The sequence below is a fragment of the Notolepis coatsorum genome, assembly GCF_963971535.1.
Source record: "Notolepis coatsorum genome assembly, chromosome: 11".
Classification (NCBI taxonomy): Eukaryota; Metazoa; Chordata; class Actinopteri; order Aulopiformes; family Paralepididae; genus Notolepis; species Notolepis coatsorum.
Genome location: NC_140175.1, coordinates 3,956,401 through 3,974,107, shown reverse-complemented (window position 1 = coordinate 3,974,107; position 17,707 = coordinate 3,956,401). Strand labels below are relative to the sequence as shown.

At 42.8% G+C, this 17,707-nt stretch overlaps 1 protein-coding gene across 1 annotated transcript in view; it reads left to right on the top strand.

Moving 5' to 3' along the window:
• pi4kaa (phosphatidylinositol 4-kinase, catalytic, alpha a) overlaps positions 1-17,013 on the top strand; it is a 144,460-nt gene extending 127,447 nt beyond the window's left edge. Inside the window, exons 50-54 of the mRNA XM_084325266.1 lie at positions 4,356-4,476; positions 8,390-8,549; positions 8,834-8,923; positions 11,125-11,208; positions 12,672-17,013. Of these exons, the coding sequence (XP_084181392.1) occupies positions 4,356-4,476; positions 8,390-8,549; positions 8,834-8,923; positions 11,125-11,208; positions 12,672-12,723 (507 nt within the window). The 3' untranslated portion in view covers positions 12,724-17,013. The remainder of the gene's footprint in view (positions 1-4,355; positions 4,477-8,389; positions 8,550-8,833; positions 8,924-11,124; positions 11,209-12,671) is intronic.
• Positions 17,014-17,707: the final 694 nt, after the last annotated feature.

Sequence of the window (17,707 nt, the reverse complement as noted above, 5' to 3'; positions counted from 1 at the left end):
CCAAGGAGCCCTACCTGATAATATATTATAAACATTATGTTCCTAGTTCCTAGCAGGGGTGTAAAGTACTTGAGTAATTGTACTTTGTTACAATACTTAAGTACTCTTTTTGGGGATTTGTACTTTACTCAAGTATTATTAGGTTTTGTATACTTGTACTTTTACTCAATTACATTTCAGAGAAAAAAAACATACTTTTTACTCCTTACATTTAAAATGCAGACCTACAAAGTACAAATCTCGCAGGTCCAACCATTTTAATGAGTATATTTGTTTCTCTGGCCGAACTAACGTTAACGTTATTAATCCTGCGGCCGCACTTTATTTAAAGACAGCCAATCAAATCCCCATCAATGGAAAATGAACCCGCCCATACCCATGCTGATTGGTCCTTGTGCGAGACTGGAAAGCGGGGATCTTTGCTATCAGAAGAATAGACAGTCAGAGTGACAAGCTACAGACGATAGTGATGAAGAGGACGAAACGGAACATTTCATTGCCCCGGAAAAAAGAAATTAACTTTTACTTTTTAGTACTTAAGTACATTTAAAAGTAGAATCCTTTTGACTTTTACTCTGACTTGAGTACGATTTTGAGACGGTACCCATACTTTCACTTAAGTATAATTTCTGGGTACTTTTTACACCCCTGGTTCCTACTCTACCTGTGATATATAAACATATATGTTCCTACTCTACCAGTGATATATAAACATATATGTTCCTACTCTACCTGTGATATATAAACATATATGTTCCTACTCTACCTGTGATATATAAACATATGTTCCTACTCTACCTGTGATATATAAACATATGTTCCTACTCTACCAGTGATATATAAACATATATGTTCCTACTCTACCAGTGATATATAAACATATATGTTCCTACTCTACCAGTGATATATAAACATATATGTTCCTACTCTACCAGTGATATATAAACATATATGTTCCTACTCTACCAGTGATATATAAACATATATGTTCCTACTCTACCAGTGATATATAAACATATATGTTCCTACTCTACCAGTGATATATAAACATATATGTTCCTACTCTACCAGTGATATATAAACATTAGTGCTGTCAGGCGATTCAAAAAATGTATCAAATTAATTACAGGATTTGTAATTAATTAATCTAATTAATCGCATTTTAATCGCATAACCATTTTAGGCCTGATATTCTATAATCATATTTCAAATTGCATGTGTCCGGATGGCAGAATTCAGTACTGTATCTACAAAACCTTCTGTTTAATCATCTTCCATTTATTCATTTGCTTAGATTTTTCAGGTCTGGTCAATTTTAGCATTTAGTGTTATTCACAGTCAAAGATAAAAAAAAATTTATTGATATTCTCCTTTGGTTCATTACAATTTACTCAAGCCTAGTAACAGACACAGTATTTCTGACACTGGGAATACATTCCCTGAGATCCATAGATTCAGATACCAAGAACATGCAAATGGACCATAAAAAAAATATATATCTGTAAATGTTTATTCTACCATCTTATGGAATGAATGAGATAAAAAAATTATGTTTTTTTTTAAATTATTTATAATTTTGAGTTAATTTTCATAACACGATAATTTGCTGTGTAATTAATTAATCTAATTAACGCGATAAACTGACAGCCCTAATAAACATATTATGCTCCTCCCCCACCAGCGCGGCCAAGGCGCCCTACCTGGCCAAGTTCAAGGTGAAGCACTGCGGCGTCAGCGAGCTGGAGAAGGAGGGCATGCGCTGCACCTCGGACTCGGTGGACGAGGGGGAGGAGAACGCGGAGGGAGGCGCGCAGCAGCATCAGCTGGCAGGCCGCCATCTTTAAAGTGGGAGACGACTGCAGACAGGTAGAGCTACGTCAGCTGACCTCCTGATAGCTACGTCACCTGACCTCCTGATAGCTACGTCACCTGACCTCCTGATAGCTACGTCACCTGACCTGACCTCCTGATAGCAGTAGTAGTTTATTCAGTCATCACACAATACAATATACGCAATAATTTAACCCATATTGATACTGATATTGGCCCAAATATCTGTCTCTCTGTCTGTCTCTGTCTCTCGGTCTCTCTCTCTCTCTTTCTCTCTCTCTCTCTCTCTCTGTCTCTCTGTCTCTCTGTCCCGCTGTCTCCGTCTCTCTCTCTCTCTCTCCATCTCTCTCTCTCTCTCTCTCTTTCTCTCTCTCTCTCCCCCCTCCCCCCCCTCTCTCCTTCTCTCCACCAGGACATGCTGGCTCTGCAGATCATCGGTCTGTTTAAGAACATCTTCCAGCTGGTCGGCCTGGATCTGTTTGTGTTCCCCTACCGAGTGGTGGCTACCGCCCCCGGGGTGAGTTTGTCATGGGGTTCAAGGGTCATGGGGTTAGGGTTCAGGGTTCCCCTACCGAGTGGTGGCCACCGCCCCCGGGGTGAGTTAGGGTTCCCCTACCGAGTGGTGGCCACCGCCCCCGGGGTGAGTTTGTCATGGGGTTCAAGGGTCATGGGGTTAGGGTTCAGGGTTCCCCTACCGAGTGGTGGCCACCGCCCCCGGGGTGAGTTAGGGTTCCCCTACCGAGTGGTGGCCACCGCCCCCGGGGGTGAGTTAGGGTTCCCCTACCGAGTGGTGGCTACTGCCCCCGGGGTGAGTTAGGGTTCCCCTACCGAGTGGTGGCTACTGCCCCCGGGGTGAGTTAGGGTTCCCCTACCGAGTGGTGGCTACTGCCCCCGGGGTGAGGGCGCCTTTACACCCTCTGAGGTCGCCCAACCCGCGGGCGGCACGGTCTAAGCGGCCTCATCTCGGCGGAGAGGATTCTTCAGAAATGCCGAAAATGTTGCGCGATTCAGAAATAGGTCAAAAATGTGATATTCGCCATTTCTAGTGCTTTGAAATGTTCTCTGTCTGTTTCCTTATTTGCTATGTGTAAGACGACTTGTAAATGGGTTAATTATTGTTAACTTGTCCGGCTGTATCATTTCCCTAGCTGTCTAAATAACTACAGTTGAGTCGTAGGGGGCGGGGCTGAGGGAGGTGTCACTCTCAGGTGTCGAAGACAGACGCGCAGAAATGACAGCTATCAAATCCATTCAGTGTGTGTGTGTGTGTGTGTGTGTGTGTGTGTGTGTGTGTGTGTGTGTGTGCACGCGCGTGCGCGCGCAGTGGCACTGCTAGGGTCTATTGGGGCCCTAGGAAATCATTCTTAGGAGGGGCCCCCAACCAGTGTTCATCAATTATGTTACATAAGTCTCCTTTATGGGAACAAATCTTTAGCCTTAATTCATTCCCGTCTGTAAAACCAGCCATATGTATTCCCCCGCCCCCCCCCCCCCCCCCCCCCCCCCCCCCCCCTCTATTAACCGAGGCCTCTGTCTCCCAGTGTGGTGTGATCGAGTGCATCCCAGACTGTAAGTCCCGCGACCAGCTCGGCAGGCAGACGGACTTCGGCATGTACGACTACTTCCGCAACCAGTACGGAGACGAGTCCACCCTGGCCTTCCAGAAGGTTTGGATTGATTGATTGATTGAAAACTTTATTAACAGATTGTACAGAATGGGTACAATACAGTACGGCTCGATACACACAATTGTTAAGGGGATGCAGACCAGAGAAAGTCTTTCGTCTTCTTGTTTACATCAGGGTCCCCCATTTTCAATTCATCATAACATATATAACATACGCAACATACAGATATATATATCTTGACATTTATGACATACATATGCAAATGTATGCAAATATACAGTACTGTTATCCTAACAGAAAATATATACATATGAGGGGGAGGAAACTGTACATTAGGAGGGGGTGGGTGGGGGCATTGTACATTTACGGCGGCCATACAGATATACAGATATATATCATGACATTTATAACAATACATGACATATAGGTAGGTATACAGTACTGTTACATTTGTGACATACAAGATATGCAAATATACAGTACTGTTAACCAGAGGGATGTTGCCCTTAAATCCTGAGCCCTATCCTGCTACTGTATGCAAACCTGAAACTGACAGTTATATTTGCAAGGGGGAGTGGGGGGGTACAGGTATGGACAGGGTAATAGTAGAAAGACATAAATATAGGCAATGGAATTAAAGCATAGCGAGATTGTTTTATACACTTTTTGGGTGGTTAGTGAACAGTCAGTCCTACTTTTGGTTAGTTCTCAGATTATTACAGTGAAGGTTTACAGGAAGAATGAGCCGCCAGGAGCCAGATATGATATAATGGTCATATTGCCTTTTAAATTAAGATTATGTACCAGGCGAGGGTAAAAATATGATGTTTTCCTTCATTGTATCTCCATTTCCTTCTCCTATAGGCCAGGTATAACTTCATCCTTCTCCTCCTATAGGCCAGGTATAACTTCATCCGCAGCATGGCCGCCTACAGTCTCCTGCTGTTCCTGCTCCAAATCAAAGACAGACACAACGGAAACATCATGTTGGACAGCAAGGGTCACCTGATCCACATAGGTACTGTTACCATACCTACTGTTGCCATAACTACCATTACCATACCTACTGTTACCATACCTACTGTTACCATACCTACTGTTACCATAACTACCGTTACCATACCCATACACGATCGATACATACGGCAAATGGAATGCAATATGTTTTTTTCCTTTGGAGATAAATGACGTTGAGGACGTATATCTTCAAATGTTCATGTTGATCGGTTTGGGCACGGTCATCAGTTGGATCTGGTACTGCTTTAATATAATTCGGAAGAAGGTTGATCCTTTGGCTAGGGACATGGCCAGGATGAAAGCCAACCAGGTGGAACTGTACAAAAAGATTGTTGACCATAATACTCTGCGATGTGATGAACAATTGAGCTCTAAGACCATGTTGGAGAGGAGCGAGATCTACCACACTGACAAACAATCGAGCTTGAAGGCTATTCTTGAGAGACTTGTTGCCAACCACGCAGATGAACAGTCGCGGTCTCAGGCCATTCTGGACATCACGAAGGAAATTAGAAACGTGAGATATGATTAATCCAAACTAAACTAAATTTGAGCAACATATTGCAGAAATTTGACTCAGGCTGCAAGTTCCATAACTCTACTGTACAAACGTCAAAGGTACAGTTCACTTAACTACAGGACAAATAGAATCATAGTGACCTTGTGTGCGTTTACTTTATTTCTTATGAATTCCCCCTCAGAGATCACGGATATGGCCTGGCCGCGTGTATGCTTTCTACAACACAGTTGGGTCTCCGGGTTCCTCTGATTGGCCACTAAGCCCACATGACCCTACGCTATTACGCCCCCCTTATCGCCGCCAGGCATGCACATGAGCCGCGACAACCCCTCAGCCAGCCAGCAATACTAAGCTCCAGTTAAGCTAATTTATACCGTAACGAATCATTAAAAAAATATACCAACTGGAATATGTTGTTTCTTTACACATATGTTGGATTATGTACAAATCGAATCATGACATTTAAGACATGCATGACATACAGATATATATATCTCTGACTCTGAGCACCTGAAGACTGTGCTATTAAACCAGGAAGTGCAGCACTATGTCAGCAGAGGCGAGCCTCCACTACTGCAGTGCAACACACAACTAACACAAGACTAGAGTGAACAAAAACGCTCGTGGACCCACGGTCTGTCATTGAATGCTCGCGTGTGTTCGTTGGATTCGTTTTGGATTATTTGGCCACCAAAACAACTATCAAAACGTACACGGACCGCGGTCTCACGTTGACTGGCTTGTGTTGTCGCGCTGTGTGCAGACACTGGATGAACCCGCCCACCTCTACCTTTGATTGGCTTACCATGGCATTGTACTCAACCTCAGCCAATCGCGCGCTGAGGTTGGCTGAGAAGGACTAACCTTGTTCCCAGCTTTATAGAATGCCTCTCGGCGAAGAGATCTTTCTGATGAAGCCCGAGTCGCGCGATTTTTTATTGGTTTGTCATGACAAACCAATTACATAATCCAACATATGTGTAAAGAAACAACATATTCTAGTTAACAGTATATTTTTTTAATGATTCGTTACGGTATAAATTAGCTTAACTGAAGCTTAGTATTGCTGGCTGGCTGAGGGTTTGTCGCGGCTCATGCGCATGCGCGGGCATAAGCGATAACTGGCGGCGATAAGGGGGGGGGGCGTAATAGCGTAGGGTCACGTGGGCTTAGTGGCCAATCAGAGGAACCCGGAAACCCAACTGCATTGTAGAAAGCATACACGCAGCCTGGCCAAGACGACAGCATAAAAACTTAACACAATTAACTAAATGAAACATATGAAATACATAGAAAACAATTCCATAGAAAAGCAAACACACAACTGTCCTAAAAGCAACTTTATACAACGGCATGCAAATTTCTCGATTCTGATTGGCCATTAACACGTCTTTATTGGCAACAATCCACGCTGCTGGCCCAGGACCCGCCCACAACCGACCCACATCACATCACTCCGCCGGATCACAAGAAGGTGGCCAATAATCTTTACAAATGGATATGTTAATGGCGACTAAACGACTAAATATCAAGCGATTCTGTCACAGCGAATGTCTTAGTCGTTTAAACAATGTTGGATGATGTAATTGATGGGTCTTGAATCATTCTGTAACAAAAGAAAAATCGCGGATTGATTGATGGATTAATTTGCGATTTTTTTTTCAATTTCTTTTTCCTTTCGACTGTCAGCGCTCGCTCTAGTCTCCACCCACCGCCACACCCCCCCCCCCCCCCCACACACATACACACACACACACACACACACACACACGCACACACACACACGCACGCACACGCACGCACACACACACACACACACACTCTGCCTGCAACGCGGGGGATAGTCAGAGAGCTGGGTGCTGCGCTGTTCTAAGTGAGCATGGCCTATTGAGTTGATTGATTGATTGATTGCTAATTTTATTACTGTACGCTTGGTTTCCAACTGGTTAAGTTTAGGCCCTCTACAGTAGGTTTAAAAAAATAAATAAAAGAATAGGGCGAAGAAAACGTTTTTTTCCTATAGGGCAAAGAAGACTTTTTAATTTGTTTTACCTACTTTATATAGAAGCATCTAAGAATGAAGTTCTATGGAAAGTAGGTCTGCATTCCCTTAACAATTGTGTGTATTGAGCCGTACTGTATTGTACCCATTCTGCATCTGGTAATAAAATTTTCAATCAATCATTCCAATAATACACAGTTGGATGTGTTAGTTGGTTGGATGCACTTCAAGCTGCTTCCACATGAGGCAACTTCTCTCAATCATTCCAATAATACACAGTTGGATGTGTTAGTTTGGTTGGATGCACTTCAAGCTGCTTCCACATGGAGGCAACTTGTCTTTTTTGTAGTTGTGGGAACTACTTTTTCTGGCGGATGGTTTTTTCAATAAATCTTCGATTAATGTGTGTTTATTGTATAGAAATAAGGTTGGATGAATCTGGCAGTTGTATAAAAGCTTTACATCACTTGCAGTCGTGATTTGTGACCAATAAACCATGCCTAGGGGGGTCTAACGACCACCCATAGGCATGGTTTATTGGTCACAAACCACTCCTGCGCGTGATGTAATGCTTAAATAAAAGCTCAGAAACGTAAGAACGGAGACAATGAATAGTTTGTGTGCGTCTGTGTGCACTGATCTCTCCACACACACACACACACACACACACACACACACACACACACACACACACACACACACACACACACAACAGTCTGCACACACACACAAACGCACCACAGGTCACTTTAAACACAAGAAAAGGACACGTTAAGAAAATAACTTGTTGTGATTGTTGTATAGTATAGTTCAGTGGTGCTGCCCAACCAGTCGATCGCGATCGACAGGTAGATTGCGGGCTGATTTCAAGTAGATCTCGATTAATAAAATTAGATTAAAAAGAAATTAAATAAAAATTGTTTTTTCAAAATCAACTCTGCCTCTCCTTGTTAACTACAACAAGCAATGCTGTTTGTTATTTAAGATGAGGTCGGACTCGGCACTGACAGATTTGTGTTCATTGTGCTGCTTTTATAAAGCCTCAAATGACGGCTTACAATATACAATTTTGGCTGGTAGCTCTCGGCTAGGTGGTAAATTAAAAAGTAGATCTTGGTTCAAAAAAGGTTGGGCACCGCTGGTATAGTTAGTAACAGCAAGTATAGCATAGGGACATAGAAGTACAACTGCACATTGTATAGGAGTGTACATAGGATCCAGTGCCTTTAAGCGATTTTTTAACATGTCTATTTACCATGTCTATTCTAGTTATTTTTTTATTATTATTACTATTGTTTTTTTTGCGGGCATGGCCAACCGCATGTCACTGTATGCCCTGGTGTGTACAGTATGTGATTAATACACTCTTGAACCTTGAATCTCTCCCTCCAGACTTTGGGTTCATGTTCGAGAGCTCTCCCGGGGGGAACCTGGGCTGGGAGCCCGACATCAAGCTGACGGACGAGATGGTGATGATCATGGGGGGCAAGATCGAGGCCACGCCCTTCAAGTGGTTCATGGAGATGTGTGTCCGAGGGTACCTGGCTGTACGGTGAGGGGTTAATACAGAGTTAATACAGAGTTAATACAGAGTTAATACTAAATACAGAGTTAATACAGAGTTAATACTAAATACGAGTTAATACAGAGTTAATACAGAGTTAATACTAAATACAGAGTTAATACAGAGTGTGTGTGTGTGTGTGTGAAGGACCTGAGTGTATCAGTACTGCGGATGTGTGATGGGATGGTGTTCCAGAACTCTGCAGCTCTGATCCAGAAGGCTGATTTGCTAAATGTATTGTTTCCCTGTCTGTCTGCCCGGCTGTCACTCAGACCCTACATGGATGCTGTGGTTTCCCTGGTGACCCTGATGCTGGACACCGGGCTGCCCTGCTTCAGAGGACAGACCATCAAACTGCTGAAGTAAGACATTTGGACATTTAGGGGGGCCAGTTTTGAATTGCAGCCTCCCGTAGGTGCTCTTTAACACTTTCAGAGCCCAAGCTTAACCTTGATTTACCGGTTGAATGCCCACCATCCACTTCAATGTTAGCGTTAAAAACGCCTAATCTATGTTTTAAATTATGGCTATGTGTCTAATCTGCCCGTCGCTTATCAATGACTCGTTTGCAGTCAACATTGTCGAAGCGGATTGTTTTTTTATCGGTTCATTTTCGTTTTATAGCATTTTGAAAAGCCCTCGTTTTCAAGGAAAATATAAAGATTCCGTGATAAAAGACGTTTACTGGAATATTCTAGAATACACAAAAACGTTGTCATTTTTCGGCCTATTTATGAATAGTTTTCAAATAAACGCTAGATTATCGATAGTATATGTGTACGTATGCACGCTATAGAGGCGATCTGAAAAATCGATTCTCTTATTTCCTCATCAGCGATCGCACACACACAGACACATCACACATAGGAGACACGCTGAGATCTCAGCGAATACAGCTCAGATTATCCCAAGACTGGTAAAATAGATTCCTTACCTCAGATCAGATGTTCTCCAAAAAGATCATTCCAATTCCTGATCGCCATTCCAAATATCGATCACGCTTATTGATTGAGTATTGGCTACTGTGAATATATATTCCAGGCTGATTCCCGTCCCGCGATGACTTCCATGTTGAGCAGACAGCTTGCCAGCTCAAGGAGCCAGCTGGCTCCGCCTCTACATATCGTCTGATCCCAGTCTAAGCGACTGACCTGCAGTTACACAGGGATAGACAATAGGGGGCGCTTTTTTCCATTCTGAGCTGCTGGAGGAGCTGCTGTACCAACGGGAGACTCGGTTGATGAAATATGAAATCAGATCGCTAATAAAAAAATAAAATGATATTTGACGTCGTGGGCACTCAGTGGGGGGCCTAATAAAACGAGATATGTCGTCCGTGGCACTGAAAGTGTTAAGAGCGGTTATGAAAGTGGGTAGTGATTCACATTCCTTTACAGCTTTCGGTAGGGCGTTCCACATTGATGTGGCATAATTGCTAAACGTGTTTAGTCCCTTGTTTGAGCCGAATCTGGATTGAACATGATTTGTGGAGCTCCCTCTGGTGTTGTGGTCGTGGTATTCACTGACCTTTGGGAAGTATTTCGACATGTACATGGGTACCTTAGTGGTGTGTAGTGTATCTTGTAGACCAGGCCCATTGCAAGTTGCTATATCTGAACTATACTGTGTGGAGATTTGGGGTAACACTTGTAAAAGTAACGTAAAACCATTATGCACACTACAAAAAAGAGCAATTAAGATGATCAATAAGGTAGGATATCTGGAACACACAAACACTGTTTTTACTCAGGGACCTGGCTGAATTTAAGACTCTGCACAAATCATGTTTAGAGCACGAAACAATTCACTCCCGGGGTCACATCCAACAAAATGTCTGTGATGGAGAGGGGGGTTACAATTTAAGAGGAGAGTCTAACTTCAAGAAACAGGCTGTTCATTCAACAATGAAGAGTATCTGCATTTCAGTTTGTGGAGTGAATCTGTGGAATGGTTTGAGTGTGGAATTAAAACAAAGCAATAAATTACTTAAAAAAAAACATATAAAAGGATTATATCTCCGAGGTATATGGACGAGGAGGCGTTGTGTTGTGTTGACCGCTTGAGCCCGGGCGTCCCTGTCCAGGGGCTATAGTACACGGCGGGATTATCATTAGTATTATTACTGATATTTTCTTTTCATAATATTTTCTTTTCATACTGTAGTTTCAAATTTGGGTTGTATGAAAATGAGTTAATATGAGTTGCATAAGATAATAGAGTGTGAAGGGGGTAGGGAATACATACGTTTCCACTTCGAACATTACTGTGTTGCTTTTTTTTTAATCTGTTTATAACTCTTTTTATTTTTATTTTTATGTTAGAAACAGAAGTGAGGGGGAGGGACAGTCTCTCTAGTAATATGCTTCACTTATTGGTTGTTACCTTTCAGACAATAACGTTTCTATACTTACAGTATTCTCTACTCAAATTGCACTGCTTAACGTTCCCATGTTAATATGCATGCATTGAGACAGAGAGGAGGAACAATACCGGAGAAATTATGATATTTACATTTTATGGAAGTAATTCCCGTTTCTTTTCTCTCTCGTCTGCGTGTTTTCAGAGGCAGGTTTAATCCTCACATGAGCGAGAAGGAAGCCGCTGCTTACATCATCAAAATCATCCAGAGCTGCTTCCTCAGTAGCAGGTGAGACGAGCTGCGTCTGTCTGTCTGTCTGTCTGTCTGTCTGTCTGTCTGTCTGTCTGTCTGTGTGTCTGTCTGTCTGTCTGTCTGACTCTCTGTCTGTCTGTCTGTCTGTCTGTCTGTCTGTCTGTCTGTCTGTCTGTCTCTCCGTCTGTCTCTCTCTGACTGTCTCTGTCTCTCGCTCTCTGTCTCGCTATCTGGCTGTATCTGTCTCTCTCTGTGTCTCTCTGTGTCTCTCTCGCTCTCTGGCTGTCTCCATCTCTCTCTCTCTCTGTCTCGCTTTCTGTGTCTCTCGCTCTGTGTGTCTCTCGCTCTCTCCATCTGTCTCTGTCTCTGTGTCTCTCTGTCTCTCTCTCTGTCTCGCTCTCTCCATCTGTCTCTGTCTCTGTGTATCTGTCTCTCTCTCTCTCCCCGTCTGTCTGTCTCTGTCTCTGTCTCTCTGTGTCTCTCTCGCTCTCTGGCTGTCTCCATCTCTCTCTCTCTCTGTCTCGCTTTCTGTGTCTCTCGCTCTGTGTGTCTCTCGCTCTCTCCATCTGTCTCTGTCTCTGTGTCTCTCTCTCTGTGTGTCTCTCGCTCTCTCCATCTGTCTCTGTGTCTCTCTGTCTCTCTCTCTGTCTCGCTCTCTCCGTCTGTCTCTGTCTCTGTGTATCTGTCTCTCTCTCTTTCCCCGTCTGTCTCTCTCTGTCTCTGTCTCTCTGTGTCTCTCTCGCTCTCTGGCTGTCTCCATCTCTCTCTCTCCCTCTGTCTCGCTTTCTGTGTCTCTCTCTCTCTCCGTCTGTCTCTGTCTCTGTGTCTCTCTCTCTGTGCGTCTCTCTCTCTGTCTCGCTCTCTCCATCTGTCTCTGTCTCTGTGTATCTGTCTCTCTCTCTCCCCGTCTGTCTCTCTCTGTCTCTGTGTCTCTGTCTCGCTTTCTGTGTGTCTCTCTCTCGCTGTCTCCGTCTGTCTCTCTGTCTCTCTCTCTCTCGCTGTCTCCGTCTGTCTCTCTGTCTCTCTCTCTCGCTGTCTCCGTCTGTCTCTCTGTCTCTGTCTCTCTCTCTCGCTGTCTCCGTCTGTCTCTCTGTCTCTCTCTCTCGCTCTCTCCGTCTGTCTCTCTGTCTCTGTCTCTCTCTCCGTCTGTCTCTCTCTCTCGGTCTCTCCGTCTGTCTCTCTGTCTCTCTCTCTCGCTGTCTCCGTCTGTCTCTCTCTCTCGCTGTCTCCGTCTGTCTCTCTGTCTCTGTCTCTCTCTCCGTCTGTCTCTGTCTCTGTGTATCTGTGTCTCTCTCTCTGTCTCTCTCTCTCTCTCTCTCTCTCGCTCTCTCCGTCTGTCTCTGTCTCTGTGTATCTGTGTCTCTCTCTCTGTCTCTCTCTCTCTCTCTCTCTCGCTCTCTCCGTCTGTCTCTGTCTCGCTCTCCGTTGATTTGGTCAGGTGACCACACTACCATTCCTTACACTTAACTATGTTTGTTTGTATGTGTCTTGTCTACTAGGAGCAAAACCTACGACATGCTCCAGTACTACCAGAACCAGATCCCCTACTGAGGGATCCCCCGCCGTCCGGTCCGGCCCGACGCCACGTGCACTGCAAGGCTCTCTAACCTCCGACCTCTGGCACCAGACAAGGGTGCATCATGTCCACCGCAAGATTCTAATCAGCTAATCACAGATCAAAATGGCCGCGCCAGGCAAATCTTTCCAGACCAGGGTGCGCCCAGAAAACCTCTAATGCAGTATTTTCCTCTCAATGGACCTCTCAAAGCCCGCCCTCTTTTCTTGATCCTCCTCGTGACAGTTAAAACGAGAGTAGTCTACGTAGAGATGTAATTAGAATGCATATCTATAGAACTACTTCTCACCGCTATGAAAAGAGTCACACTGGTCCAAACAAGTGGGTTCTACTCGAGTCGGTCAAAAGACGACTCTCACTATCACTCGACCAAACAGAATGATCTTTTAAAAGACTTGAGTATTTGTGTCGTCGAAGCCGTCAACTGTGGCTGAACTGAAGCCTGCCGTCCGGTGTTTCAGGAAGACGGTTCATCAAGGGAAGTTATTCTAGTGTTTAGTTAAAGAGCGGGACTCATCTTTATGTCTAGAGGTTATTATTATCAAGCTGTGGTCCATCTTTATATCTAGAGGTTATTATTATTATCAAGCTGTCCATCTTTATGTCTAGAGGTTGTTATTAACAAGCTGTCGTCCATCTTTATATCTAGAGGTTGTTATTATCAAGCTGTCGTCCATCTTTATGTCTAGAGGTTGTTATTAACAAACTGTCGTCCATCTTTATATCTAGAGGTTGTTATTAACAAGCTGTCGTCCATCTTTATATCTAGAGGTTGTTATTAACAAGCTGTCGTCCATCTTTATATCTAGAGGTTGTTATTAACAAGCTGTGGTCCATCTTTATGCACTTTATTTACCGCAGCAGTTCACTAGCGTCAGCTGCCGCTTAAAAATAACTTAGATTCAAGAAGCTGTAAGTGGTGTTTTTGTTTGTTCAAATAGCTCTACTTTCCTACATATAGAGTGTCTGGTCAGTAACATGGGTCTCCCAGTCCCTCCGCTCTGCAGTAAACACTAAATAAATCTTCTGGTATCCCTTCCCACTTTATCCAATCAGTTTTAAGCAAATTTGGCTTGACCCATGTTATAAGACGGTGACCATTTTGGAAATTTTGAACCATGGAAATTGTAGTTTTTTTGCAGCCATTTTGTCGAGGGCATGCATAGCTGTGGATCAGCGTTGGAATTTTTCCGAACTACACTTCCTGGCAGATTCTATGGGGGTTCAAAGTTCAGCGTTCTGAATGAATTATATCAATAACTGTTATTATTCGGGATAATAAGCCACAAAAGGTAATGTTTTTGACAAATATTGAAACGCAGTTAGTTTCTCCTCCCTATTGTTAGCATGTAGCAACAATTAGATCTGAAATTAGTTTCAAAATGGTTGCACTGTGGTGAAAATAAAAACGTACAGTAAATTACAGTAGATATCATTATCTGTTCTTATGCACGCCTGGTGATACTAAATCCAAATTGAACTTGGGCATTTGAAAGATAATATATGTATATATATATAAATGTGCGAATTGGCTATAATAAGGTAATTTATAAGCATCATATTCTATATTCTATAATAATATTTCAAATTTCATTGGTCCGGATGGGAGAATTCAGTACTGTATCTACAGAACCTTAGGTTTTTTTTACACATGATCTCAAGAGGGTACTGAACGAGATCAGTGGCAGTTTCTTAAGTTTGGTCATTATTATCATGGTGTTATTCACTGTCAAAGATGCAAAGAAAATTCATAATTCATATTCTCCTTTGTTTCATCACAATTTAAGCAAGCCTAGTAATAGACACAATATTCCATAGATTGTCCCTAGATACCAAGAATATGAAAATGGACCTTGTAGAAGTGGAGCAATATTCCATTTACCTAGGTATATATTTTAGGCAAAAATATTCCACGGGTGGAACAGGTTAACACTTATTTTAACAAAAGAATACTACTTACAGCACCTTTTAAGTAAAAAGAAACCAGAGACATAAACACACTATCTACTATATCTATAATAGTTATAATAAACTGTTTGGTTGAATCGGTTTCAGGATTCTTGATCTAATCAAGAATGCAAGCCAGTGTAATCACAATGAATCAATCGCGTAGCCTACTAGCTTACTTTATATTTAGTCATAGAGCTAATTAGCAAATCATATATATTCAATGATGCTGTATTGAATTACAATCTCCAAACGATCACAGTTCTCTTGCTGTGGTTAACTTGGTCATATCGCATGAAAAACATCATTTGTAGTGAGGAGAATGACTGAAATCATGTTGTAAACACTCATCCTGAAGGATGTTTGTCCTCTGAACTATTCATATCGGCTCTTAGGTCGGACGGGTTCATCCGAGAGATCAATTATATACAGTATTTCAGTTTACAGTCTGGACTCTAGGAGGACATTAGCTGCTCTGTATCGTCCCCCGCTGTAGACGGTCTTTATTGTCCCGCTAAGACCCGTCTTTATTGTCCCGTTAAACATGTCTTTATTGTCCCGTTAAGACATGTCTTTATTGTCCCGTTAAGACCCGTCTTTATTGTCCCGCTAAGACCCGTCTTTATTGTCCCGCTAAGACCCATCTTTATTGTCCCGCTAAGACCCATCTTTATTGTCCCGTTAAGACATGTCTTTATTGTCCCGTTAAGACATGTCTTTATTGTCCTGTTAAGACACGTCTTGTTACATGTTGGCTTCTACTGTACGTGCGCCTCTTGTTTTGACACATTCCATTTCATGCACAAAGAAATGTTTTCTTTACCATGTTAATCTGCACTTGAACCTCCAGGACTTGGGTATAGTTTGTTGCTGCTGTGGTTATTAATAATGATGATCGTGATGACAGTTACACCCAAGAAGCTGTTGTTATTAATAATGATGATCGTGATGACAGTTATTAATAATGATCGTGATGACGGTTATTAATAATGATGATCGTGATGACAGTTACACCCAAGAAGCTGCTGTCGTTATTAATAATGATGATCGTGATGACAGTTATTAATAATGATGATCGTGATGACAGTTACACCCAAGAAGCCATTTCTCTCAACTTCTGCACAGGCAGAACTGTTGCGATACTTGAGAACGATCCAATGTTATGCAATATATTCCCATATATTGATGTTCCCGTGTGTGGTGTTATACACACTGTACTACACACTGTGTTCCCGTGTGTGGTGTTATACACACACTGTACTACACACTGTGTTCCTGTGTGTGTGGTGTTATACACACTGTACTACACACTGTGTCCCTGTGTGTGGTGTTATACACACTGTACTACACACTGTGTCCCTGTGTGTGGTGTTATACATACTCTACTGGAACCTTTATCTCCAGAAAAATAGTTGTGTTGTATAAGATATTTTAACCAATGCCTGCCAGTTTAGAAAGTCAATCTTGCAAGAAATATCCCACGTCCGAGATTAAGAGATTACTGTATCGTATCACTGTTTTAAAATAATTTCTAAATGTTTACTTGTCCTTTCGGACTAAGTTATGTTTTTGTAGGTTTTTATTGATTTCTGCTACCGGGCCGTCCGGTAGAGAGAGAGAGAGAGAGAGAGGAGGAATGGGAGACAGACCGGGGAAGACATTCGGCAAAGATCACCGGGTCCGGGAGTCGAACCCGGGTCGGCCGTGTGGCACCGCAGTGCTGTATGTGGTGCGCCACTCGGGCACCCCTTTAACTGCCACACGACAGAAGGTTAGCCCTTTACTATCACACAACCGACGGCTATGCTCCATCATTAGCTCCGCAAATGCGGAGCTAATGATGGAGCATCGCCGTCGGTTGTGTGATAGTAAAGGGCTAACCTTCTGTATTGTCACAGTGAAAGGGCTAACCTTCTGTTGTGTGGCAGTGAAAGGGTTAAAATCACTTCTTATATTTCAATCAATACGATATCATTTATAAAAGGGACACTATGTATTAAACGATGTCACTGAAGAGCTTGTGATTGCTGTAATTATGGCTGACGTCTCTTGATAAAGGTCCTTCTATCGTCGTTAGTTGATTTTGTTACCGGCTGTCTTGTGTTTTCATCATCATCCACAACGTCTCCCATTGTGACCGGGTTCTGTGTGACTATTAACTATCAGACGGAAGCAACAATCCTCTGGTCGATGTGTCTGTAGATAACGTGTGTGTGTTTGTGAGGACGTTCAGAGTATTTATCCATCAGTCTCTCCATTGTCCCTGCGGAGATCACGTCTGTCATTTCCTTCTGCTGAAACATTAAATCTCAATTACAGATACGAAATACGTCTTTTGTTTACTTTCCTTAACACTCAAGACTTGTCTCCGTTGTATTCTTGGGTTATTATTTCTTAATACTGACCATCATGTTTCCATGCCACTGTTACGAGCTGGCTCAAGCTTGTAACAAGATTTTACGAAATAAAAGGAATTTATTTAAATATACTATAGAAAAGTACCAAAAGAACAACACATGTCAGCCAATATGGATGAGTATCAGTGTGTAAGCAGTGCATGGATGAGAGTGTATGTGTGCAGCATGGATGTTGGAAGTGTAAAAACAAAGGCAGGCTTCTAAACCAAACAAAAGTAACCAGACAGGTGGAGAGAGGAAGCCCAGACTAAAGGAAGCCTGAATGTATTAAAGGCCCAGGTGTGCCCTGATGACCCTCCCCAGCTCCACCCACCAATCTGAATTGCCCCACGTGGAATCAATAAAGTTGTCTGAATCTGAATCAATCCTGTGAGACAATGGAACAAGTATAGAGCAAGCAAGCAAAGTGTGGGGGAGGGTCGTAAGTAACACAACTATGATGTATAAACCACTGTCTGGTACAAGCGTTAAACATGAAAATCACCTCCATCAACGAAACAACAGTAACAATGAAATCAAGAGTAAAGTTGTCGAGTCATTCACACGTCTTCCGTCTCAGGACAGCGAGAGAAAAAAGGTCGAGTGACAATTTGTA